This window comes from Pseudopodoces humilis, chromosome 3 (genome assembly GCF_049639895.1).
Source record: "Pseudopodoces humilis isolate 2021_Gansu_Grassland_sample_001 chromosome 3, ASM4963989v1, whole genome shotgun sequence".
Classification (NCBI taxonomy): Eukaryota; Metazoa; Chordata; class Aves; order Passeriformes; family Paridae; genus Pseudopodoces; species Pseudopodoces humilis.
The window spans coordinates 20,480,206-20,507,767 of NC_142202.1; the positions used below are offsets into that span (position 1 = coordinate 20,480,206).

Sequence of the window (27,562 nt, forward strand, 5' to 3'; positions counted from 1 at the left end):
GCTTAAAGCATAGCTCACAGAGAGCTCTTATTACAGACACCGAGTCCTGAGGGGGCAAAGAGCTCTTTCAAATGCCAAAAAAAGACATGGAGCCTGTGGGAGGGCACATAGCTCTCCTCCAGGATGCTGGGCACACCCCTGGCTCAGCATGACAGCGATTTCTCTCTGCTGGTGTGTGGTATCACACAGTGACTGCAGATCAACTGGGCTGCTATGACCACCGGGTCAAGTGCCCCAGTTCGGTGACATTAAATGAGACTAAAATATCTCAGTTCTCCACAAACTGGGTCTCGGGCCAAGCAACACAGTGCAGAGCCAGGTACGTGTATCACAATGGCAACACATCAGAGTTGATTAAAGAATGAAACAGTGAAAAAGCAGTAAGTTAAAAATCAGGGCTCAAACACAGAAAACCAAGTGAAAAACAAATTCCCACAAAAAGTAACAGAAGAGTTGGAATACATCTTTTAAGTAATACTTTCAGAATTCTGTGATCTGTTTCACCAAACCATGAAACATGTTAGATTAATGTCATTGGAAATATTTGAATATACCTTCCAAACTGCACTGAAAGTTAAAGAATTTATCTGTACATATGAACAATATATTGTTGATTATACAGATATATTCACATGCCTCAGTGCTAACCTTAGTACCAAGAAATATATTTCATTGTACTGAAATCGTGACACATTCAACATGAGAAGATTTCTTTTTCTCTTTCAAAAGATATTAATCGTTTTGGTTGGGTTTTCTTTTGTCATTCATAAATTCAATGTTTTCTCTTGAAAACAAGAAAAGGGTTGTTTGACTACCTCCTGATATTCACAAGGCAGTGAAGGCTGTAGTACAGTTTGTCCTCTTGTTTTGTGAAAAGCTACAATAATTTTTCTTCAAATAAAAAAATATTATTCCTCTCCCTCTAAAAAAATTAAACCATTCCAAAAAGTTGAGAAATCAAGTAATTTCATAAGACAGAGAAGCAGTCAATTTTTTTGGAATACAGTTAATGTATTTTCTGGAACATGCATTACAAGGGCTTTTCATCTTTTCCTTCCTTGTATGCACCAGGAGTGATCAATCTATTACCTTTGCCTTAAGGCTTCTCTTGCTGATGGAAACCCCAGGTGAAATTTCCACAGGCTCCAAATAACTTAGACTCTGACTAACAAAGGGAATGCTTTCTCACTCTGGTTTCTGGGAATAGAGTACATCATCTCCAGGACAAAAAAGAAAGTTCTAAAAAAACTCTTGGAGAACTAGAAGAATTTCTAATATGACAGCCTGTACTACAGTCAATGATAACATTACGTTCCTGAATCCCGTGTTCAGCTATTGCCTCCTTTTTGGTACAGCTATTGAGTAACATAAAGCTCTTTACCTCCTGAAAGTTCTTCAGGGCTTCTTTTCAGCTCTTGCTTGCACCAGAAAGCAGCACGTTTTGTGTTAGTGAAAAATGATAGGTATTTCAGAGGTCTTTCGCCACACACCAGCACGTATGTTAACACAACCATGGGATTATGTGGGGCTTGTAAACTTATATGCTTTTTCTGCGAGATGGCAGCTCCCAGAAAAAAAAAATATTTGAAATTTTTCAAATATATAGGAATTGGAGGGTTTTGAGGGAATTTTATGGGCCAAAAATGACACATATTTATGGGTTATCATGTGGGCCTCAGAAGTGCTAAAAGAATTATCAATTTGACTTTTATTACAAAAAGTATACTCTGATATAATTGCAAATCAGAGCATCACTGGTCACCATTATGCTTTGATTATAATGGTAAGTGGAAGAAGGCAATTTTCACTGTAAATATTATTTAAGGAAAAAAATTCAAAAAAATTAATAAATTAATGCCAGTGTGAGGAATTTTTCAAAATGTGCTGCATCTAAGCACAAAGTAGACTAGAGCATCATTCTTTCTGCTGCTTTTTGCCTCACCATGGCAAACCACAACCAAGACCAGCATGCTCTAAACCACAATATTCTATCATGACCACCTCTTTTACAGCCTTCTGCAGCATTACAGGTCTTAACTCTTTATGTTTCTCCCTTGTCTGTGACACCCAGCTTTCCTAAACTTCAAGGAGAGCTCTCCAGACAAAGCCTACCACAAAAATATCAGTGGTCCTTAGTGTCCACTCTGTAGTTATGACTTACCTAAAAGAGAAACAAGCAAACCAAAAAATCATGAATAAAAGGTACTGATTTACTAGGGTGCAAGAAATTCTGCATACTTCCTCAAAATTAATAAGGAAGCCTAGTTCTTAAGACAAATTCTATGAGAACCATTGAGAATTGCAATGTCAGTTTCCTTCAAATAATTTCTTACTTATATACACACCAATGACTGAAAACTTCCACAATGTAAAGCTCAGTCAATTAATACTTTACCTATTTTTCAAAAAATTTATTTAACCTGCCAACTATGTACTGAAAAAAAAAAAAATACCAAACAAATGGACATTTTTGAAAAATCCTTCAAGCCACCAGCCAAAACCAGAGTATTTTAGTTCACCGAAAGTTTATGATATTCTCAGCTTCATTCCTTTCAGAATATAGTCCCATGGGAATATTTAGCTCCCAGTTATGATGTAGCCAGCCATTTAACCTTGTTCTCTTGAGCATTGTCTCTGCAAGTACAAATCCCATTGCCCCTTTAAGTCAGTAGCATACTGCTGTTCAAATATAAGTCTTGTGCTTGTTGCTCAAAGAAACTAGAAAACATTTTTGATGCTTTGAAATAATGGATTTACAGTAGGATTTTAAATTAAATAAAGAACATTTTTCAAGTGAACTATAAAAGGCTATCAGCTATAGAACAACATAATTCAAGGACATTCTGTAGAAAGAGAAAGTGTTTCCTGGTAGAATTAAAAAGCAGACAATGTAGGAAAAAATTGTTATATCAAATGGCCTACAAATAGAAAAGTCTATGGAAATTTATAATGGGAGTAATGATGAATGTACTCAGTGTTCTAGTTAGAGCCAAGTGGGCCATTTCACATAATGCTTTACAGTAAATATAACCAGGCCTTTATACACTATCATTTTTATTCCCTGTCATACACATACCCTTCAGGAATGAAAGTCTAAAACACCCAGGTTCTTAACTCAGAAACAGCATAAATTTTTTATTTCATGCTAGTTGTTATCTGACTGGAATCACAAATTCTGAAGACAAAATGAAAATAAGAAAAGGAATACAGGAAAGAAAATGGAAAGGCAGAAGTCAAGATACATACAAAGACATTTGGAAACATCACAAATAACTATATAAGAGGAAAAAAAAAAATGATTTGCTATTTTACAGCTCAGTTCTATGATTTACAAAAATTTTTACCAAGTTTGCAAGCAGTCTAAAAATGAAGGCTGCCTGAGTAGCAGTAGCAGTTATCTTCAACAACAAATAAATTTACCCCCATTTTATCCACACCATTTACAAAAGCAACAAGCAGTTCCGACACTTGAGAGGTCCTTGTTGGACCTCACCAACCTGAAAAACTTCTGCCAGTGACAAGACCTGTTACTGCCATCAAGACAAAACCTCAGGCACGTCTACAAGATGAGTTACCCAACCTGAGAACCTCGGCTTGGCACACCTGTACTCACACAGCAGCCATGGGCACAGACAAGCCACAGGAGGAGCCCACAGCGTGTGAGTGCCTACTAAAAACAACTCCCTCCTGCAGAGTCTCTTGCTGAGAGCAGACCCAGCACAAAGGGACTTGGCCACCTCTGCCTTGCACAGAGTTCAGAGGTGGGAGAGCAGTGTTCCATGAGAGAGGTGATGGTTCTGTATCAGCAGAAGCATCAGATCTGGCCAAGGAAAGCAAGTCTCGGTCTTGGAGCACAAAGCTCTGATTTCCTGATACTCACCTCTACACATCACTGACTCAGATCAATGTGCTTTCTCAGCACAGACAGCATATACCTACTCAACTCCAAGTGAACACCTCTGACATCTTTTCAAGAAAAAAGTTTACACAGAGAAGTGGTCCACATGTTTTTTTTAGCTTAGCATACCAAAGTTGTTTGAAACTAATTCACCTTAACAGAACCATAAAAACTGGACACGTTATCTACAGGTTATGCTAAAACTTCTCATGACATTACAAAAAAAAATATGGGCAAGTGCATACTGACAAAAAGCCACAGGAATAGGATCCAAAAGTCCTCACAGAATACAGACATTTCAATGGCATAAAGAGAGCTCTGGAATATTTTGGAAGTAAGGGATGCACACAAAACTTATATAATTTCACAGGGTGAAGCATTTTAAACAAATCCAGCTGAAAAGGTATAGTCAGATTAAAATGCTATATTAGTGCTTCCACTTTATAACCTTGTAAGAAAAAAAAAAAAAAACCTACAGAAATGATATCCTACTTAATATTTAATAGTATAGGAAGAGAAAAAACTAGTAGGCAGAGACATACACCATGAATTTCACTGTCACTCTTCCTGTCTCTACACTGTCACATCAACCAAAATAAGGACGGGCCCCATCACATGAATGATGAAGGATAAAACTAGGAGAGAGGCACCACAAGAGAGATACGTCTGTCCCAAAACTAAGAAAAAAATGCAGAATAAACATCACTGTGCAAAACATTATAAAACAAAGAGCTATGAAAAAAAAACTTACCTGCAACATAATCACCGAATCCAATGGTAGTTAAAGTGATAACCACAAAGTAAATTGCATCTAATGTGTTCCAGCCTTCTATGTGCTTGAATATAACTGCAGGAAGAGCAACAAACAGCACGCAGCCAAACAGTATGAATATTATTGTTGAAATGATGCGAATCTTTGTCTGACTCACATTCCATTTCTGGAAAGGGAAGGGGAAAGAGAGGAAACCCATTGTTAATAAAAATGCACCAGTGCACATCAGCACCCATCACCCCCCAGTGTGCACTACACAGCTCTAGAGGACACAGCATTATAATTCTCACACAAACCGGAAAATTCAAGCAGGATTTTATTCTGAAAAGGATTTCAAAGCAAACATGACTATCCTAGGAAACATTTGCCAGTAGTAAATGCAGAGTGGGACAGGACCCTTCACAGGTGAGCAGCATGTATAGCATTCACTAATATTAACAGCTGATGATGCAAAAGTTTTGAGGGCTGTCTAGATATTCAAGTGAGTTACAAGTAGTGCATGCACCTGCAGATTCTCCAATTTTATACACCCACAAATAACCAACTAAATGAGGTGAATTTTAACCATAGAGTTCTCTGCAATTAAATAACCATCTAAACAAAATCCTACAAAACAGAGCTGGAAGTGATGTAAGAGAGCCAAACCTGCCTAAAGACAAAACAAACCCACCTGAACCACTGCAAATATATTACTGGCCAGGCAACATGTGATCATGCTCTTGTCAACTGATGATTTTCCAAATGTTGAACCTACATCTTAGCTCCTTATGTTTAAGTGTACTGTTTATGGTCTTATCCAAGACAAACAAAGAAATTGCTAATTTTCTCTTTCCAGAAAACTTTCATAGTGTTTCTCTTTCAGTTCAGGTGTTCTCTTTCAGTTACATGATCCTTAAACCAAATAAATTTATTACTTTTTTTCCCTTTCCTATTTTTCTTGCAATCCCTTGGCACCAGCAAATTAGCCCATGTTTCATTAAGTGTTGTACTCAAAATTAGATATGAAAAAATAGCACAGAATGGAATGAGCCTTTCTTATGCTTTGCCTATTTCCAGTCTTACCTATTTTCTATGGCAGTAGGCCGTTAACCAATGTTAGCATGTTAGCCTCTAGAGTCCACAGAACATTTTCACAAAAATGCACCTAGACAGCTGTTTCCTGACATGCAGCTGCATATTTTATTATTCCTTCATATATTACTTTGACTTTGCCCTGCTTGAATTTGATCCTATCTAGTCAGACTGTTTTTCAAAAATTTTATCATTTTGATCCTCCAAGTTTCAGTTGTCTCCACAGCTTGAGACCATCTGCAGATTTAATGAACCAGGGCATTTAGCTATTGTGTATGTTATTAACATTTTTTGTAAACTGCACTAAAGCTAGAACAGACCCCTGCAAAATTCCATTTTGCATGCCCAGCGAATTTCACATTTTCCATCCATTCAATGCATGTCAGTTCAACCTAAAATAACAGATTATACAAAAATCTTTCACAGAAATCGACTGAAAATGAAATCATGTTGCTCACAATGGATGTTTTCTTGCTTTTAAGTTTCTGTGGGAACTGTGTTTACAGTCAGCATGACCAAGGTTGAGCTTTTGTAACCCAAATAAGAGTAACAGCTTGTGTTATGGCAACATAAAAGTACCTGCTCTGACCCATCAGCATCTCCCAGTTCTTTAGGCAAGCCAATAAACAGAATTAGAGAGTGTTCCAGACTGCAACATCTAGATCAGTGTTTTCACTCAGATATTATGAAAAGAGGGGATGATACTGCTTTTTTTATGTTGGGGCATTCTTCTTGCAGGGATACATCCATTATAAAAAAAAAATAAATAAATAAAAAAGAAGGAAAATCATTTTCTCTACAAGCAAAAAAGGCAAAAATTTATCTCAGAACTTCTTTACCTTTAAGAAAAAAAAATCAGTTATGAAACCCCAGAAATTATAAAATGTTCTTGCCTTTTTCAGGCAAATCTCAATGGAAATCTATGTTATTCACCAGTACCTTGTCTGGACATGAACTGATGTTTCAAAGCTGAAAATGCATGCCTTTTCTTAAAAAGCTTTCAAGCTTGTGTTTGCCTATTGCATAAGACTTCTTAGCACAGGCCCAGTTTGCTTCGTATCAAAAACAAAGCCATGTCAGACCCTTTCTATAAAGAAAAGGTGTCTTGCGTGCAAGGTAGGGCTTGATGTGGAAAACCAGTCCTAACACTTGCAGTACTGATGCAAACAAAGTTGGTTACTAAGCATTCACTGCTTCAAAAATCTCAGTGAATACATTTCTTATCACAGTCTGTAGAAAAACCTTTAAGTGTAAGGATCACAGCAAGCTTACAAGTAAAAAGGGCAGAGCAAAAAAAAATTCTTTGAGTCTTATTCCTCTTCCCAACTATAAATCATGGTAGGGAATGACTTCACCCAATTCTCAGAGGTGTTCATTAGCAAATTCAGACTGTGACAAGTCCTTTCTATCTCTTCCTGTACATCTGACTGCAACAATGAACCCTGTTTTTCAGGCTATTCCTTTCACTTGTGAGATTCAGAACAAGCAGAAAAAAAACCAAATGAGGCAGTCAGCATACTCACAACAAAGGTATCTTCTACTTTGGCAATTCCTTTTCCAAAGATTGTCCCTAGTTGATCTCCAACACCAGCCAACAGAAAACCAAACAGAGGAATTCCCAGTAAGGCATAGATGATACAGAATATCTTTCCACCTTGTGTGCGTGGGGAGATGTTTCCAAAGCCTAAATTACAAACAACTTGAGGTGTTTAAAAGGTTACACAAAATACATTACAAATTTTAAAAGAACTGCAGGAACAGAACAGTTAAAAACAGGCTAACCAGGTTAACCATATGACACAGCAAACATTGTGAGAAATTAAATGGAAATGTAGGTCATACAATCCTCACTGAGCTACTCTCTTGTCACCTGCTACATGTTGTTAATAGCAATTGGTTTATCTGTGCCTTAGCCTGCCAGTGTCTGTCAATGGGCTTTTAACAGGCTGCAGCACCTGTAAACAACACACAATTTTCCTTCACATGGGCCAAGTTTCAAAGTGAAGCAGCTTAAAAAAAACCCAAACCACTTGGATGAACAAAACAGGGATTTCTACAATAAATAGGACTGCCTAGATTGTTCATTATTAAAGGCTTTGGTTCCTTTGAACAAAGCTGAGATACAGTTCATGGCTCTGTCCATTTGAAAGTGGAAATCATTTTATCTTCATAGGCTTGTGTAAAATAGCACCTGAAATTCCTCTGATGGCTCGATTGCTGCTGGTCCACTTAGAACAGAGAAAGTGAAATACAAAGAGCACAGGGCCCAGCACCTGTGGAATGTGCTCAAGTACGTCTCCCAGGATCAGTATTTAATGATTTGGGCAAGGTCACATAGGCAGAACCCTACAGACAGGCACGATGAACTTAAGTCCTAAGTTTTAATTCAAACATTTTTCTCCTCCAAAGAACGTTTGGAGTGAGCAGTAGCAGTAACAACCCAGAATTTCTGACATTCTTTCACTTTTTAGCAGAATAACATGCCCTTCAAAGGAGGCAAGCGGGAAAACTTGTAAAAAAAACCTTATCTTTAGAAATTTGCTTAAAGCTTCTTTTAATATTACCTTCTTGTTAAAAAACAACTTGCAAATAAAAAGCAAAGTGGTTTGGCATGTAATTGAGAAATTTGTCTTAGTGTCTTGAATTTTTCATAGGAAAAACATCATATGCACACAAATTCCCCCAAAAAATTCCAATTTTTTTTGAAAACAATCCAACAAATTTTATTTTTAAAGTAGCTTAATATTTTTTTACAATGTGACAAAATTCCTACAATACAGAGCACATTTTATGAATGTCTTAGCTATTTATCAGCATTTATATTTAAATATTCTGAGCATGATGGTTTAACATATAGATTGTCTTTATGAAACCTATTATCTTAGTTTTTGGTTCTGCTCTCATGTAGGTAAGCTGCACCAAGGCTCTCTTGCTAAAACTACTTTTTCCTTTCAGAACACACAAGACAAAGTTGTCCCTCACTTAACTTGGATTGGATTGTTCAGAGAAGCTGTGGATGCCCCATCCCTGGAAGTGTTCAAGGCCAGGCTGGATGGGGCTCTGAGCAATGTGGTCTAGTGTAAGGGGTCCCTGTCCATGGCAAGGAAGTAAGAACTGGATGACCTTTAAGATCCCTATCAACCCAGGACATCCTATGATTCATTAAAATAAAAATAAATCACACTGGGAATATATCTTACTCCTAGATATTTTGCTCTGAAATCAGCTTACAGATTGTACTTATGTAAACAAAAATGCAATATTGATAGAATTCAGTCAGAGAAAAGAAAGATGATATTAAAAGTTTCCACAAATCTTGACTAATAAAACTTGTCAAAAAAAAAAAAAATCACAGGAAATATCAATTACATGTTGCAGAGTCCTACAATTTTGTAAATGTTCCCTGTACACATATATGAAAGAAAGCCTGACTCAGAAAACTAGGAAAAAGTCACAGCAACTTTAGACCAGCCCAATATGCTTCCCTAAACCAGAGTCAGGGCTAAACTTATAATTCAGGAAATTTCAGCTCCACTGAGTTCACTCTGTCCCTTCGTGCACCAAGGAGTAGACTCAAGATTTAAAATAAAATTAGCTCATCACCAATCAAAAAGGGACAAACAGATCCAAGCTACTCTGTTTTCATAAACATTCTTGTTTATGCATCAACAGAAGCTTGAATTGTTCCAGGTTATAATTCCTGAGAGGTCTTAATGCAATTTAGAATCAGGGGTCTGGATACACCAGATTTAGAAAACTCATGCTTGGGGATTTGGCAGTCACTTTTTATTTACTTGTCTACAAAAGCAATGTCTTGCAATGGTGACAAAACACCAGCCTAGTGGAGCACATGCCAAGAAGGGAGTTTTACTTGGCTGGCCCCATAAAACAAGCAGGCACTCTGTGAGCATCCCAGAGCTCTTACAGAGGCTCTTGCTCCACAGCATGCTTCTCATCTGCTGCTAATTGGTATGAGGACACCAAGTTCACAATCAGCTCTGGGTATTCTTCCTAAGTCAGACTTATGTCATCCTTGAAGGAAGGATTATAGTTCACTTTTACACTCAAATTCTTGTTCTTCATCCTAAAAACTGTGAACTGCTTTTCTTCCATAAACACAGAAAAGGTATAGTGTGATAATTTTATCATTAAATCACACATTACTGGATAAAATAACACTCTACCAGGTAGCAATTTATTTCTGTCCAGATGCTAATGAACATAAACCAAACCACGGGTAGGGTACAGTACATACTTTAGCAACCTGATCTACCAAGGGGTTTCCATCACACATTAATCACATTTCCTACTGTGTCATGTTTTATAACAGTCTGCTGCTGTACACCATAGCCTACTTTGTGAGTTACACAAGTTGTCCTTAAAGCCTACTCTCAGCTTCTCCAGTGAAAACCTAATCCATTATTTATACAAAGGGAGAGGAAACGTATTTATATTTCATATGGTTGATGTAATTCCCGAGAGGTTTGTGTCAGAAAAGTATTATTTCTTTCTTTAAATAATTATAATAAAGACAAAAAAGAAGAATTCTGTTGCTAGGTAAAAACCAAGGAAACCTTAATTTTGGACACTGTGCTGTGAGAAGAGAACAGGGTGATAGGAATGCCACTGCATATCCTTGTGTAACCACAGAGCTCCTGCATGTGGAGAGCAGGAACATGTGGCCCCACTGCAGTAGCTCCCTGGCATGTTTTCACTTCCAAGTTCCCCCTTCCACTCAAGAGGCAGCATAAAGTCTGGCTAGAGCTGCCTTGCTCACAGAGAAACCTTGGGGAATCAGCCACATGACAACACGGTCTGCTGCCTTTTCCCTGCCTCAGAGCTCTTTCTCTGGATGGGATGGGGACAGGATGTGCACAGTGCAACTGCACAGGCAGCCTCAGTACCTTGCTTATTCTTCACATTTTCAGTCCTGTGCAGCTCATCCCATCCCCTGTTTCTGAGGGGAAAGTTCCTAGAACTGGTCCGTTCCCCACTTCAACCAGTATGCTTGGGTTTGATTGTGGAAATTAGCAAGTTGCTTGATTTAAACTTCTAAATTCATTGGAAAGCTTCCCTCAAAGATTTTAACCAATGCTATCTTCCATGAACAGTACAGAGTACAAAATCTAACTTGCCAAATGGCATCTGTTCCATCCAAAATACTGTCAGTATCCTTTTCAGACTGCTCTTCCCCAATGCACCCTCCTCACTTCACTTTCATAACCAGGAAGATGATTTGCTTCCTAATTTCACCAAATCCCTTTCATGTTCTGCTAAATTGTGTGCCTTTACTTGTCTCTGACAAGCAGCTGTGGACAAGAAATGCATTTTAGAAGGAGCTTCCAGTAACCCCTGAGTGAATTAAGAATAAAAGCACATTGCAAGTAGATTGTAACTAATTGCTCCACTCAATAAAGTAACATATTCCAGGGTTTCAGCTCCAAACTCCAAGGAGTCTCTGAGATTCAAATCAGGTTCAAAGGGAATCTTTATCCCTTCGGTCAGCAATAGAGATGAAAGCAGGACTATGCAAAATAGGAAGGAAAAAAAAAACCAAAATGAGATTTTATAGGATTCTTTATTTTCATATTGTCTTTTTTGACATATTTCTGGGAGAATGAAAGCATCTGTAAGTTTCCCATGAGAAGCAGATTCACTGTTAAGCAGATAATAGCAACTTTAATAGCTATATATTACTGCTTTTGAGCAAAACAATGCTTCAAGTTTCAAATTCTAGTTGAGTCTTCCCCCCAGTGACAAACAATAGATTATATTGAAAATATGGAAAAGCTTGAAATGCTATAAATTCTCATACAATTGACATTACACTATTGTTTAAATCTTAAGCATCTAAAAGTATTCAAACCTTCATAAAAAGGAAGGCTGAAAACTAATTTATTTTTTTTTCTCTTTTAACTAGAGAAAGAGATCCCTTTGCCTTCTAGTTAACCAATATCTTCAGAAAACTCTTATAGATACACGTTTTCAAGGTGGAGTTAGAAATATAGAGACTCCAAATGAGCATGTTTTTTACATAAAATTCCTAGACAAAGCGGGGCATCTACTGAAACTAGCTGCAATTAAGTATTTCACATATGAGAGATTATAGGTGCTTTTGAGAATTCTAAGACTAGATTTTACTTGCTAAATTGACTGGAAGAGAGCTCCACCACCTATGATTCATTTATTTCAAATACCTCAAGTGGGATTGAAAGTTCTGGGGAAGTTCTGAAACATTTTCTTTCTATACAGGGAAATGCAAATTCAAATACAAGTAAATGCTTTCTCTATGTTTATGACAAACCTCAGATTAGACAAGGCAACATTCATGAGGTATCAAAAATAAATAAACTGAAAATTATCCCAAATTAACGTTGTGTATTTTGAAGTATGAGAAACTACTCTAGGCAGTAGGTTTGGATATGCAGCCCATTGATGGAACAGCTCAATACTGAGGGATGAATAATTTGGTGAAGGGGTGCACACTTAATTACACAAAAGCGGATTACAGAAAGTTGATGCTGAGATTTCATGGAGTCAGAGAAAAGGCAGAGTTCCTGACTGCTGACTCCCAGGAGGCTGGAGCCATGGGAAGCAGCTGCCATGGCCTTGGCCTCAGCCACCAAACTGTGTGTGCCTCTGACAGCGGTGTTGCCATGGGCTCACATCCACCCTGACCACCCAGCTCAATTACAGTGATTGCCCTTTTCAGGGGGCGCACGCGGGTTTTGATACTGAATGACAAATTGATTTTAAGGGAGCAAAAGATGCTTTTTCCAGGCCCTGAGGAGCTACCTGGAAATCTTTATAAAAGGTACCTCACTGAATTTCTGGAAGAAATAAATGTTCTTTTTCCCCTTTGGATCATTGCTTGTGCTCAGGAGATTAGCATTTTAAATACATCTGTGCCCAACAGTGCCAAAGCAGAGATGTGCATTTAATCACAGATGAATAAGATATCCCTTTTAGCATAAATAATGGTCTAGACATAATCATGAAACAAAAAGACAATGTTTGTACCCATACTGATTATGGGGAAATCCCTGCATACACTGTAGAAATAGTAAAACTTCCATGTTTGTGTTCATCACGTGGAAAACAAATCCACATTTTTACACTGATCCCTTTTCCTTTCCTTTTCTTAACCCTTTCCTACATTGCCACTTTGACATGCTTGTGTATGTCTGTGTTATATATTTGCACATTTACAAACACATATTCCATGAGGTTTTATGGCTTTGGATAGTACAAGTACAAAGGCTTTTCCAGTTCATGTGACTTCCTTCCCAACATTGCAAAGTAGCTGGAAAATTCCTATTCCCCTTGTTACAGGCAGGTAACTGAAGCACAGAGGAAAGTCCAAAATTCTCTATATCATTTTAGGTCCATAACTCACACCAAATCAGTGGCTGATGCATAGGACTATGCATTACACTGACCCTTATTTTGTGGAAGTTTGTCACCTGAGGGTCTCAAAGACCCTCAAGCTTACCCAAGATACAGATGCACAGCGATAGATGTTTGCCAGTATCTACAGACTCTGGACTCCCCTTCTGTCAGTGTCAATACATGTGCATACACATACATTCCTGAACATAAAGCAAGAGAATCTGAAGGCTGAACAAGTACAAGTATTATTTTAAAATCTAAACCCCAAATGAATTGAATACAAATATTCTTGCTTTGAAAGTACAACATTTCTGCACTGTATATCCATTTGAATTCTTTCATCCATGCACACACTATGTGTTACAGCCCTCGCTCACAAGCTGTTGCCTGTGGATCTCTTCATGAGTATGCAGATAGTGTTCCTCCTTCAAGTTAATTCATCAACTTCATGTAAAGAAAATAATTTAACTTTTAAATTTAAGAAGTTCCTGCATGAATCCTCCTGATGGAAGAGCCCTGTGCAATAAGAGAGATGAAACTCTCTCTATTTTAGAGAAACCAAACTGAAAATCTTTGCTTTACAGAAGTTTGGAATAATTTCTTCACAGAATTGTTTAGGGTGGGAAAGGCCTCTAAAGACTGAGTCCAACCATTAACCTAACACTGCCAAGCCCACCATTAAACTGTGTCCCTAGGTGCCACTTCTACACATCATTTCTATGCTCCCAGGGCTGGTGACTCAACCACTTCACTCACCCACTCCAGCTTCTAGAAACCAATTCTCACAGTTTCAGTCAGTGATTTGGGAACCATGTTGCCACAAATTGCTGATGTTTATTGAGTGTTTGGTATTCTCTCGATTCCAAACTACAAGAATCTGATTTTTAGCACTAACCCATAACACTGTGTCACACAACTGTGAATAGACTATTTAGAGGGTTATGGTGTTCTGTCTCAAAAAAAAAAGACATTAAAAATACTTATTTTTAAAATACTGATTCTGAATCTGTCTGAAAAAAAGACATTACCAATACTTCTCTTATAACTAGGAATAATAACAGGAAAGCCTAGACTGACGTTAATAACGTGTGCAATATTCAAGAACTGACAAGACAGAGGTTGATCTCCTTTCAGTGGTTTCTTTTCATCTGTGTTCTGTGGGAGCACTAATCAAATCAATAAAACTTCTTGTAAAAGAACAGGCTATAAATATTCATAGAAAGTAAGTTTTCTTCAAATCAGCTGTACTGGAGAGGTGAAAGAGTACTCCAGGAAAGGTCTCTGTATGGATATGGCAGTATTCAACAGCTCACATTGAGTTGCTAAGGCAATTTCCAAAGGAACTGGGTAATAATTGTTAAAATACTCTTAGAAGCTTAAACATCAACTCAGATGGCTCTGCCTCCCAGCACAGATTCTACATTTCATTCAGCTGTCACTTTGCCCAGTAAAGAGTATCTGCATCTCATCAGTAGTAGAACTTCTGTGCTTTTTTCAATTATTTCCTTTTTGTTGTTATTATTATTGCTTGCATTAATTTTACCTCTAATTCTTATTCTTGCAAATTTGAATCAGCTCCAAACCCCAAAATCTCCCACTTGCTTATTTTCTCTGAGTGAGATTGCTTCATGGGAACAAGATGCCAGGGTAACACAGCTAGCAAATACATGATGTACTTTAAAGTGAAATGTTTATATTCCACCACTTCATGAAACTTTTATTTGCCACATATTCTTTGAAGCGTAAACACATACCAGATATGACAAAGCAACATTAATTCTGCAAAAAGATTCATTAGCAATATATTGATGTGTAGATAAAAAATTGTTCCAGATGATCCACAGAAAAATAAAAACAGTGAATTTTAGATGTAATGACAAAAAATAACCTGATGCTACAATTTTAATGGAAATCTGAAATAATTTTTTTCTAGAGTTTGATCGCTTTCTTACAATACCTCTCCTTTTGTTCCCTAGAAGCAACTGAAGAAACAGGTTTGCATTTTTGTTTACAAATAAATCAATTCTCAGTGAGTGCTGGGTAAAACAGGCTCTTGCTGGCCTCTCCATCCTAGAGGCAAAGCAATCCATATGCTTTCCTACAGAATGGAAAATTACTCTGCCTGTATGTTTCTGTCCTCCATACAGAAAATAAAATGTGACAAAAGTACTCATGAATTAAAGCTATGCCAGACTTCGATCAACAAACTGTAAACACACCTTGGTGTCAGTGAAGTCACAGATTTTAAAACAAGAACTGCAAACCACATAATCCTGCACTCAGCAGATTTGGACTTCAGATACAAGCTGATACAAGTGGTCAAAATGAGTGCAAGTACCCTGACCTGTTAGGTAAGCCGCAATCCTCCTCCTGTTTTTAAACTTTTTTTTCACACACCCTGTTTCACTTCAAGAGGTCCTCCCCCAGTTCATTGCAATTATTTTGGCTCATCAGTTTTTTTCTTCCTGTATCTATTCTTCCTGGTCAGCTACACGTACACAGCCCATGTATCCAGGGAAATCCGGGCAAAAACAGCAGTCCAGGGGAGATGGGCAGCAATGATAGAAATATCTATAGGGATATCTATACCAGGATAGAAAAATTCCTCATTTGCACATATTTAAATACAGACTTGCTTCAAATTTTTAAGACAAATAATAATAAGAGAATATATGCATTCAAGAGAAAATATATACACACACATTATTTTGTGCATAATGTCAAATAGCTGAGAATTTTATTACTAATAAAATGCTTCTCTATGCAGTCCTACCAATGTATTATAAAACTAAACATGTAATAGTTAAAAAATAAGGAATACTACCAAGTTTCTAAAATAAAATGCTCTGAATATTTTTATTCATAGTATTATTTTCCTTAAAATTTATATTTTGCCAGTGAGGTTCACCAGGTGCACAAAGGTGTGAAATAGTCTCTTATTTCTTGTTATTCTCATTTTTTTCTGCTCCAGTAATCTTTGGAATTAAGACTAATACAGAATCTTACAAACAGAGAAAAGAAGCACTGCACATAAATAACTTCCACTGAATTTCCCCTTTGACTTCCAACTACTTAGGTGTTACATGCCTGATTCAGCAAAGGAAATAACACATTTTACTTTAAAAATGTTTACATTTATCTCTATTCAGGTAACATTCAAATAACTGAGCATGAGCATACTCAATCTTTCAGCATACACATCTGCAAAAATGAACAAGCACATACTTTGTAAGGGGAAATTCTTGGCAAATTTTCAACTGATTTTTCAGCACTGCCATGATAGAAATCACACTGTCACCAGCTCCTTAATTTCATAGAATTCCACACCACGTAACAAAAGATTTTTGATAAAATGTCATTATCCAAGTAATTCAAGAAAGTGCAATTAGAAGACTGCAGAAATATTCTGAGGAACAAGAATTAATTTCTGCTTCCACGGTTTTCAGTGACTTTAAACTATGCAGGTGTGTGGGATTTTTCTCTGCAGTGAGAGTGCTTCAAAAGACAGTGGAAGATGAGCCCTCTGTGCCTCACCAGCATCCTACCAATGACTTTTTCACTCAGAGAAGAGTCTTGCCATGCCAGCTCCATGCCTTCATCCAAGCCACTTAGTGAGCTACCACTCTAGACATTCTCACTTGATCTCTGGCAAAGACAGCAGTCTAATGATAGGAATCTACAGAGAAGAAGTTTCTTATAAAAGTTTGTGATTCTAAACAGAAGTTCCAAACAGAGCAGTAATTGAACATAATATTATCTCCGTGCATCTTGTAAAGCCATTTAAATTATTATTGTCAGGCAGTGTAAAATAAATTCCAAATTTTGTGCTTTTAATACACTGAAGTATTTTGTTTATATTCCCTGCTTGCTTTTGAAAAAAGCCAGTGTGATTTACATGAATTTCAGCACATAGAAAAATTGTGAGCAATTATTTTTTTCACACCTTTTTTTAAGTATACAGGCTATGATTTTTCTTTTACAAAGCAAGTGGAATCGTTTAGAAGTCTCTAATCACCTCACCTGCACACATGAAAGCAATTCAAACTGGGATAGAATGCTTCATGAGACAGAGAAGAAGGCTTTCTGCTAAAGATCTTATATTTATATAATCTTTTGTTTCAGCTCATGAGGGAAAGAAACACTAAAACAAAAATATTTTTTAAATGGCCACACATAAAGATACTTCTCAAGGATTATTCCACCTCTTTTCCTACCCTCCAAAGCTGGAATACAAATAGCTAATCTAGTGTGGACTGATGACTGCAGAGCCATCTGCCTCTACAAACACAGCTCTTGGACTTGTTTGGACTGTGGGATATGTATATACCTTCCTCTAGTCAGGTATGGATTATGGTCTCTGAAAAATCACACCAAACTAGAGTAAAAAAAAAAAAAAAAAGAAAAAAATATATATTAAGTATTAAGCAAAGGGAAAATCAAAAGGAAAGCAGCTTGAGCATTTGACCTCAGATCATCAACTCACACATTTAATGTTTCTCACCCGCATGGCTGTGAGGCACAGGGTACAACCTGTCTCTTCCCTGGTCTTCCCAAGAGACCCCCAGCTATTCCCCCCAACCTTTAGACCCCAGTGGAGACTATCAGCCTTCTGTCCTATTTAAATCTAAAGTACTTGAGGGTATTTCATATCTTGCAGAGCCTGACAGCCCACCTGAAAGCAAATGATGACCCAGGGAAGATACCAGAAGCTAACGAAGTCCTGGATTGCATTACCACTGCCAAACAGTAAAATGGGGGCAGAAAAGGAAGAGGAATGGCCTTTGAGGAGTTCATATTGATGTAATTCAACAAAAAAAATTGAAGTTTAATGGATGAAGGTTTGATCTAGTTCCTACTTTGAATAAATAGCTTTGCCAATTTTAAATCACAAAAGCCTCCATTTACTTTTTTCTGTCTCTCCTTAAGTGTCAGTGCTTGTTCTGAAAGCCACAGCTCCCTTTTCATCAAAAGCACAATATCTCTTTGATCTGAAAGACAAGTAAAACTTTTTCCTGAATATAAAATCATATTGTTTCTCTTCCCCTAAAACATGAAAGCACATACCGAGATAGGGACAGCACAATTATTTAAGCTAAGGACATTAAATCTTAATGACTTTTAAACAGACCTGTCCCTGCACTGAGAAGACACATTAATTAAAGCATACCCCATGCTATTGCAGCCTTTTAAGGTGGATTAAAAGAGGGAGGTAAGAACAGTAGTATTTATATATATATATATATTCATTCTTATAAGAAGAGTAATATTATTAATAGCATTTTTAACAAATAACAATAGAAAAATTAACATCAATATATGCTATTATCACATTCTGAAATGTGTTGCAGAAAATAACATCTGCCAGTTAGCCCCACTGAAGGTCACTACTACTTCATTATTACCAGAATAAGCAAATAGTAGCTCAGGCTCATCCTCTATTATAGGGAAAGTTTCATCAACATTTTAGCTGCTGTGAATTCCATATTAGGTCAGTTTGGAAAAGAAGATTAATAGAATTGAAAATTCCCCAGGATATATTTCAGGAAAAAAACTATATGGAGAAAGAAATCTGCACTCATTGTCTTTAAATGCACTTGTATTTTCACACAGAAAATATTTGCCAGAAAAAAAAAAAAAGATATCCTCTTCTCCCTCCAAAGATTGCCATTTTTATTTAGGAATATGTGATTCTGAAAATCATGCCAATATAAGCAAGAATATCTATTATAATATTTCTAAGATTTCCAGTGTTGCAAATTAGTTTCCTCAATTTTTTTTGGTAAATAGGGGCAGCGGATTTTGCAGAAACCTGCGTAACAATTGCAAACATAGAAAGAAATGCAATATACACTTCCCCAATATTGCTTGCTTTATACTCAGGAAGTTAGAGTTACTAGCTAGCGTCCAAAACATGAAAACAAAATTGTCTCCTATTTTAAATAGGACTCCTAAATAGAATTAGTATGGAAAGATACTACTCTAAAACATTTTGCAACTCCAGCTGTTTTTTCTTACAGGATCTCATTTTACTCAAGCAACCAGAATGGAACCTTATTGGTATAACTGGGAAAACAGTTATTGTTTTAAAAATATTCCACCCAAAGCTACATTAATTTGTTTATGCTACAGTTGTTTAAGTCTACTGGAGACTATTCATTAAGAGAAATCCATAATCCTCAGATTATAAAAATTAATTTTCCAGCAAGGAATTAAAATATCAAACCAAAGCCTAACAATTTTTAGCTTGCTTTAACCAGGACTATTTTTTGGGTGGTAGAAATATTTGTAAGAGCATTTTGTGTCAGTTTGGTATATCTTGCAGCTTAATCTGTCATCACAAAAATGGGGGGAAAAAAATGTTTGTTGCCATTTTGCTTTTTCAGTCTGGCTCTGTGACTCTTGGTAGAAAAAGAACCATCAAATGAATTATTTATGTTTACACACCAAGAGATGGAAGCTAAATGACCCAGCAATATGTGCTGGCAGCCCAGAAAGCCAACCTTATCCTGGGCTGCATCAAAAGAAGTGTGACCAGCACCAGAGTGATCCTCCCCTTCTACCCTGCTTTGGTGAGACCTCACCAGCAGTGCCGCATCCAGATCTGGGGTCTCCAAGAGGGGGATGTGAAAGTGCTGGAGCAAGCCTAGAGGGGGCCATGATCAGAGGGAGGGAGCACTTCTCTAATGTAAACAGCCTGAGAGAACTGGGATTGTTCAGCCTGGAGAAGAGAAGGCCTGAGGAGATCTTGCAGCACCTTCTGGTACCTAAAGGGTACCAGAGAGCTGGAGAGGGACTTTTTACGAGGGCATGTAGGAATAGGACAAGGAAGAATGGGTGTAAGCTAGCAGAGGGCAGGTTTAGATTGGGTATTAGGAAGATATTTTTGCTGTGAGGGTGGTGAGGAGCTGGAACAGGTTGCCCAGAGAAGCTGTGGATCCCCTATCCTTGGAAGTGTTCAAGGACAGGTTGAATGGGACTTTGAGCAACCTGTCTAGCAGAAGGTGTCAGATGATCTTTAAGCTCCTTTCCAACCCAGACCATTCTCTGAGTCTATAAATTATATGGTTATTCATATTCCCCAAGCGGTATTCAACAGTGTAAATCTTCTGATGCCTTTTTTTAAATGATAATGTATAAATATTACTGTATTTATCTTCTCACAATTTAAATTTTTCCACACCAAAACCAAAATATCTTGAGGCTCTCAGCTGGCTACCAAGACACTAATCAAAACTCTACTGCACCCCAGGTATTTAAGTTGAAAGAATTTAAGCAGCAAATTTTTCTCCACAAAATAAGACCACAAAATTACCGTCATGTATTTCTGTGGTCCAACATACAGTAGCTCCAATCAAAAGGATGAATCCCTGGGACCCAAGGATTTTCCATACTGTAGTTTCTAAAATCGATGAAACTAGTGTTTTTGTATTCAGAACATAACAAAAGAAAGGGAAAAAAGAGGAGAACATCCCACACCGTAAGAATTATAAGTGCATGAATGGCCATAACAGTTCTTCCAGAAGGGACTGCTGATAACTTGGGTTCCTTGGTAGCTGAAGTCTAGAGCACTACATACATTAAAATTATGAAAAATTAGACTAGAAATATTTTTTCTAAACAATTCTACTTAAGTCTAATTTATATTTGGTTCTATGATTTATAAGGATCAATATGGATAAAAAGTTTTGAACCTAAATAAATCCTTAATTAAATATCTACAGATGAAACCTATTCTCAAAAGAAATACTGTTCTCAGATTTCTCAAATTCCTTCAGTAGAATAAAATGGGTAAAGATGCTTTCTGGAGGAAGGCACACAAGTAAAGCTGAAGAATCCAAAGCTGCCTCTAATTGGAATAGCCATTATGAGAGTAAGTAGACATAGGACTTGCATACAACCACAATCAGGAAACAGAGAGAATATAAAAAGATTCTACATAATAGTATCATATTCTTTTCATGTCTTCAATTATACTAATGCAGCATCCACACACAAAAATTAATTGGGTGCAACAGATGTGCCTCTCCTTCTTGTTACTTGTGTCAAGAAAATTACTCCAGAAATTAGCTCAAGCTAAATCAAAGTGTTCCAGAAATACAGTAGCAGTAGCTCTTGTGAATCCATATTGCTGCATTTATTGAAGCAAACAAGAAATGTCCTTCCAAAAAAGATAGTAAGACTAAGCTTTGAGCATTCTTGCCCACAGTGTTAACTTATACAGGTTACAAATACATGCAGACTACAATAAAAATGGATCAAATCATGAGTCTCCATAAAAAGTCAGTCCCCTATCTGTTGAAGTGAAAAAGAGGAATCAGATTTAAAAATCAGACTCTTCAGAAGTATTTAAAAGCCCTCAAGAAAACACCAACATGTACTGTTCTGAAAGCGAAATTTCAGGTTACATGTGTTGATGAGATGCCTCAGAACCTGGACATCACAAAATATTGATCATGAAACACAAACCACCTTCTTTATCTTGAGAACGTTTTTTACCAATTAAAATGCAAATCAACTACTAGAATAAAATAACCGTTTTCAACAAATATCTCTCGAAAAATAATCTGCCTTCTAGATTAAATCTGTTTTCCGGTACGTATTAACAAAAAGAAAAATAAATAAAGATAATTTAAATTATATATTTATCTATTTCTAAATAGGCAATGTGTCTTCCAATTCAAGCAAAGAACACAGTGACCTGAAAATAAGTGTATGCAATGCTAGAGAGGGAGTAACTGACTCTATATACCAAAATTATTTCCCTGAACATCTTTAAAAAGGCTACTGGATATGACTAAGCCACTTGATGCTACCTCCTCTATCCTGAACAATAGCCTCCAGATGCTCATTTTCATATATCAGTAGAACTGGAGGGGAAAAAAAAAATATATCATAACTGTGATGTCTGCAGTGGAGAAATACAGAGGCCAGAAGCAAGCTTTCCATGCAGCCTTCTACAGCTGAAAACTCGATGGTGTGCCTCAGCAGTATCGTTCAACCCTGTGCTCATAAACCCTTGGTACACACTACAGAGTCCTAATAAACATCCAGAGCACTGCCAGTCTTCCCTACTGCTTCCCACTGTTAACCATCATTTTGATCAACTGAGAATCTACAAACTACCACACAATTTAGACTAGGAAATGCAGGTTTCCACATAAAAATATCCCCAAACACAAAGTTTTCTCTAGTCGGTATCTAATTTTTGCACGCGGCAGCATTTAGCCAACGAAAAATTAATTTCTTACTTGGCATCGATATTCTTAGATGCAGGCTTGCCTGTAACAATGGTTCAAGACAAGGAGAAACTTTGTTCCCAAATCAGCTTGAGAGAGAAGGAACCTCAAATCAATTTTTTAGGATTGAGCTAAAAGCTATACACTTCTTTAAGCAGCTAATATTTCCCTTTTACTATCACTCCTTTTAAATCCTACCACTCTCAAGCTGATTCAAGAACAAATATCGCCCTGCAAAGCTAATGTCATGGATATGAAAAATACAGAGCTTGAAACTGAATGTATAACCTGGCCTTTGGACTAACTTGTAATAAAATTAAGAATATAAATTATAATGCAACTTCTTTCTGTAAGAGCTCCCTGATGAACAAAATCAGCTATTCAAAATTTCTCCATGTTCTTTTGAGAAAAAGTAAGCCAGACATTCTGCTAACTCAATTCCTCTTTTTCAGGGAAGCCACATGAGTGGTGTCCTTCTGCTCCACTGCATTTCTAAACTGGTACAAAGGCTACATCTGCTCACTCCCCATCCTCAGATGTTACTCCCCACAACTGTTTCTGGCCTCAGCTACCAGCTACCCCTGTTCTGCTTGTTATCTTCCATAGCATGGAGGAGGAATTGCATCCTTTATAGAAGTGACATGAGATGTCCCAGCTGAAGAGCCTTGCAACCTCAGAACATGAAGAGCAGGAAAAAAAAGGAAGAAAATTCTTTTTCACCTACAGTTACTAAGTTAATTTTCTTTTCTCCCACACTTCTTTCATAACACCCCCTGCAGAGAAGTCTGACAAACTCTTGAACCCCACAGAATTTAGCTCTAATAAAACCCCTCTGACAATAACCAAGACCAGGATCCAGGGCTCAGCCAGAGGCTCTGACCACAGTATGAATCCTCAATAAAGCTGTAAGACAATATCTTCTAGAAGATATTTCATTTTTCTACCAGAGATTAGACCTGCATAAAGTAGATCCTTGGTAGGCCTCCCAAAATTCTTGAAAAATCCCTCAGAGATATTACATAACACTACGCTATTCTCAAAGGGACCAAATACAAGATCATTGCTGCTATCACTCAAAAACACAAATCAGAAGCTCAAGCTCACCTGTCAGCCAAGAGCTTCAGAAGGACAAAACTGAAAGAATGAAGGGCTTTCACCCTCCCACCCCTCAGGGAAGTATCAGGGCAAAGAGAACATCAAAATGTCACCACATCAACACCACAAGTTACAGGTCAGCGCTGGTGCAGCCATTTGGCTGTGAAAACTTCTGTCACCCCAGTTCAGACTGGAATTTCAGAGGTTTGAAATCAGTGCCTATTTATATATGCACCAGCTGAGATCATTTTTGTCTTTGCATCCCAGAGACAAATATATTCAATAGACTTCATACAGCAACTACCAAGGTGTATCAGCTGCATGCAAACTAACACATAAAACATCATCAAGAACACGATCTTGGGCACAAAATATATATAAGAGAGCTCTGATTTTTCACAGCTGTTCAGCCTCTCCCCTGTTTGCATCAATCTGAAGAGAAATTTCCGTAAGAACAGAAGTTGTTAACATACACTTATTTGTCTGGAGATGGCAACAGTAAATGACTACTAAAAGGTAAAGCCATATACTTCTTACAGAGATGCCAACACATACATATATTTAAAAGACCTTGATGCAAACACATATGTGTAAACATATGTTCGTACCTTTAAATATACATTATTTGTGCTGTCAGGGAATAAAGAATTTTATTTTACACAGATTGTGTCATACTGTTCTTCCTATGGAGTGGCTGAGCCATGTTATTGTAGCCAAATACCAGAAGTCTTCATATTCTTACATACTAAGAAGACATTTCTCTGAAGGTCTTTCACTTTTCCAGTTATTTTCCTTCCCCATTAGCTCTGAGGAAGGTAAGTTATGGGAACATCTGCAGCTGCCCTACAACACAGCTACCCTCTTAGAACAGATAAGAAAGTTTCAAAAGCTCTCAGTGCAGGAGTACCTTACTAGGTTGGACTTGAAACCTTTCTATGTGAAAGGAAAAAGATTGCCAGAGAATACTTTAACAGCATCAAAATAAAATAATGAAACTAAAGTATAAACAACAGAAAACTAGAATGGCATGGATTTGAAGAGATTAAGAATATATATAGCCAAGAAACCTACAAGTAGCTTCAGTAAAAGTGCATTTGCTCTAGACCCTGGTGGCATTCCCCAGATGGAAGGAAAAAATTAATACTATTTTTCCAGCATACTTGAATTAATTTGTATTAATATTACCAGAGTGCCTCACAGCAAGAACAAAATGTCATGACTACTGAAAGACTTAAGAAGCATATGTCTCTACCACAGATCAAAACATAAGAGTGAAAAACTCTGGGGTTAAGCCTCACTGAACTCACAAATACTGAACCCAGGTGTACTTCCATGCATGTGTTGTCTTCTAGCTTCAAAATAATCCCTTTTCACAGGAGTCCTCCAAGGCTGTGACTCACAGAGACTCCCTCATGCCCCTCAAACCAGGCATACACACAGTTGTTTGTAGGCTCAGGACCCAGAATTTTAACTACACCACATGTCACAGAGGCATTATTTTTAAATTTCCATGGTTGGATATGATTCTATCTGACTCATGTTTAGATTTACTATCTGCATGTATCAATATTGTCAAACATTAAATTTGCTTTTCCCTCTGGAAAGTTTAGATTATAATTTCTCTAGAAATTTCTTTGTGATTTAGTATTTAGCTATATTTAATGATAGTGCGATATGCAATGTATTATGTGACAGATTTATTACCAGGCACTCATCACTGGACTAGCCCAAAAAGTAGATGATAAAAGTGGTAAAATGAAGCATCTCCAGATGGTGGCCCTGCTGTCTCAAGGTCCCTTCCTCATTCAGATGTAGGCTGTCACCTCCCCTGACCCAGTGGTTCTATTAGTTCTGTGGTTATTTTTCCCAGGTGAGTTCAGACTGGGGGCAGATAGAAAAGGAGACAGGGTGGGTACGGATGAACCAACAACAAAAAAAAAAGATGTTATCAAAAGATATCAAAAGACGGGGAGAGAAGGAAAAAGGCTGAAATAAGCAACCAGCACAGGATGATGAACACCCACTTGAGCTTTCAGATAACTCAGAGGAACATCCCAGTTTAGTATGTGTATCCTCTTTACAATTTTTCCAGAAGCCATAGGCCAGACAGAAGTATAACATCCCCAGAGACAGAACACACTTTGCACTACTCTGCATCCAATGGTCCCTTTCCAAGGAAGAATTCGCCATCCCAGCTGCTTTCTCGGCTTCCCTTGCTAGGAATTTTTGGTGTTAGTTAATAAGCAGATCTCTGTGGGAGCATTTTCACAGAGGGCTGCAGTTGAAGTTTCCATCATCTCTCTGTGTGACTACTTAGCAACATGCTGTTCTAGCAGGCATCTGGCAATCTTTCGCGTCTTCCGACAGCTTTCAGTACTTCCTTCCTCTAGCCCATCATTAAGCAGGTGCTTTAAGTAGATCACAAAAAACTATCTTTTGGTAAACCTTGAACTGTGTGGATGAGAATGAAGCAGTTCAGTCTTTGCTTCCAGTGAATGAACCATCTTACAACCGCAGGAGAGCATGGCCGGACAGGGGCAATGCTATGACGCACTTGCCACTCGTCTGAAAAGCAGCACAGCATGTGTCCTCAGCAAAGACAAGCTGCCCACTGCTGCAGGCTTCTCTGCTGGCAGGGAGCATGCCATGCCCGAGACTGACAGGCCACTTCCGTAGTGGATAATTTATATATTCATATCCATGCACATACATTCAGATGTCTGTCAAATGTACGGTTTACAGAGCACCACAGTGTAAAGCCTCCCACTCCCACCAACTCGTGAGGGGTTGGTTTCTCTAAAAGTCAGATACAAAATTTCTCAATGCTAATGAGAGCTGAATATGGCTCTCATCATACCACTGAATATGGCTCTCATCATAACATCAACATCTAATTGCTATTTCTAGGGGAATGTCTCTGCATTTCCTTGATTCCCACCTCTATTGCCCTTTCAAGGCTGCAGAGCACAGGACAAGACTCATTCAACCAGTCAAAGCCGGGAGAGGGGATATCTCTAACATGAAACCAAAGAATTGCAAATTATGTTCTTGACTGACAAGTAATTTTGACTGCTTCATTATCTATCATATCTCCAAATTATTTTATTCTTAATCTGATCTCTTGTTTTCAGCAAATTACAGAAAGGATGATTGCTTTTAGTTAGTCTCCATGAGTTACCACTCAGAGAAGTATTAGACAATTAATATATAAGGTTGGGGCGCTCTAAATATCAAATATAAAACATGGTGGGAGAAAAAAAGAGTAGCACAGATGGGTCTTTACACTTCCAGTCAGTTCTGTACTTGCTATTTTTATGATGAACCAGTAACATGTCATTATGGAAATCTGATTTTAAAAATTAAGCAAGAACAATACACATTTTAAAATGTTTTGTTGTAAGAGTGGAGGCATAAGCTTCTCAATACCTGCAAGATGGTTCAAACAATTCATAGGGAGGCCTCTTATTATCAAGATGGTAAAAGAACATAAGAGGAGTAAAATGATAGGAAAGCAAAGTGGTTTTGAGTAGAACATTGGATACAATTAGAAAAACAACAGTATTTTGTGTAAATTAGCCCTTCCTCAGCCAAGCCCAAAAAGCTTATCTGTTCTTCCAGCTGTTTTGAGTGGCTCTAGTAAAAGATAGTCATTTTTTCCTACAAATCATACCTCTTCTGACAAAATAATCACCTGTTAGTGAATTCTAGTCATATTACAGCCATTTTTCTCAATCATAATTTGCTATGGTTTTTATCAGTATGTAGTAAGACTTGCTCATAAAAGAACAAATCCCTAAAAAACACATTCTTCCAAACTCTTAAAACATAATAGAGTAATAGTGATCTTATCCTACTGCAATCTACTCCTGCATACAACCATTCACACATTTATGAACTGCCTTCACTGGACTCTTCTGAGAAGTCTTTTGATTTTAAAGATAATTTTAGAAATTAATTCTAAATTAATTTTTTTAATTCCCAGTTTATTTCCTGTCTATCTCTCCTTTCCTGTTGTTGTCATTGATCTCCACAGGTGTTTTAAATGCTGTAAATCTCTCTACTGTACAGGGTTGAATATTCTCTATATTAAATAATCATGTA

General features: G+C 37.4%; 1 protein-coding gene across 6 annotated transcripts in view; it reads right to left on the minus strand.

The window, feature by feature from the left end:
• KCNK2 (potassium two pore domain channel subfamily K member 2) overlaps positions 1-27,562 on the minus strand; it is a 124,804-nt gene that overhangs the window by 20,117 nt on the left and 77,125 nt on the right. For all 6 annotated transcript variants that reach the window (XM_014252839.2, XM_088053785.1, XM_088053781.1 and 3 more), the window contains 2 exons: positions 7,265-7,425; positions 4,650-4,836 (listed from right to left, as the gene is read on the minus strand). In XM_014252839.2, coding sequence (XP_014108314.1) covers positions 4,650-4,836; positions 7,265-7,425 — 348 coding nt within the window. The remainder of the gene's footprint in view (positions 1-4,649; positions 4,837-7,264; positions 7,426-27,562) is intronic.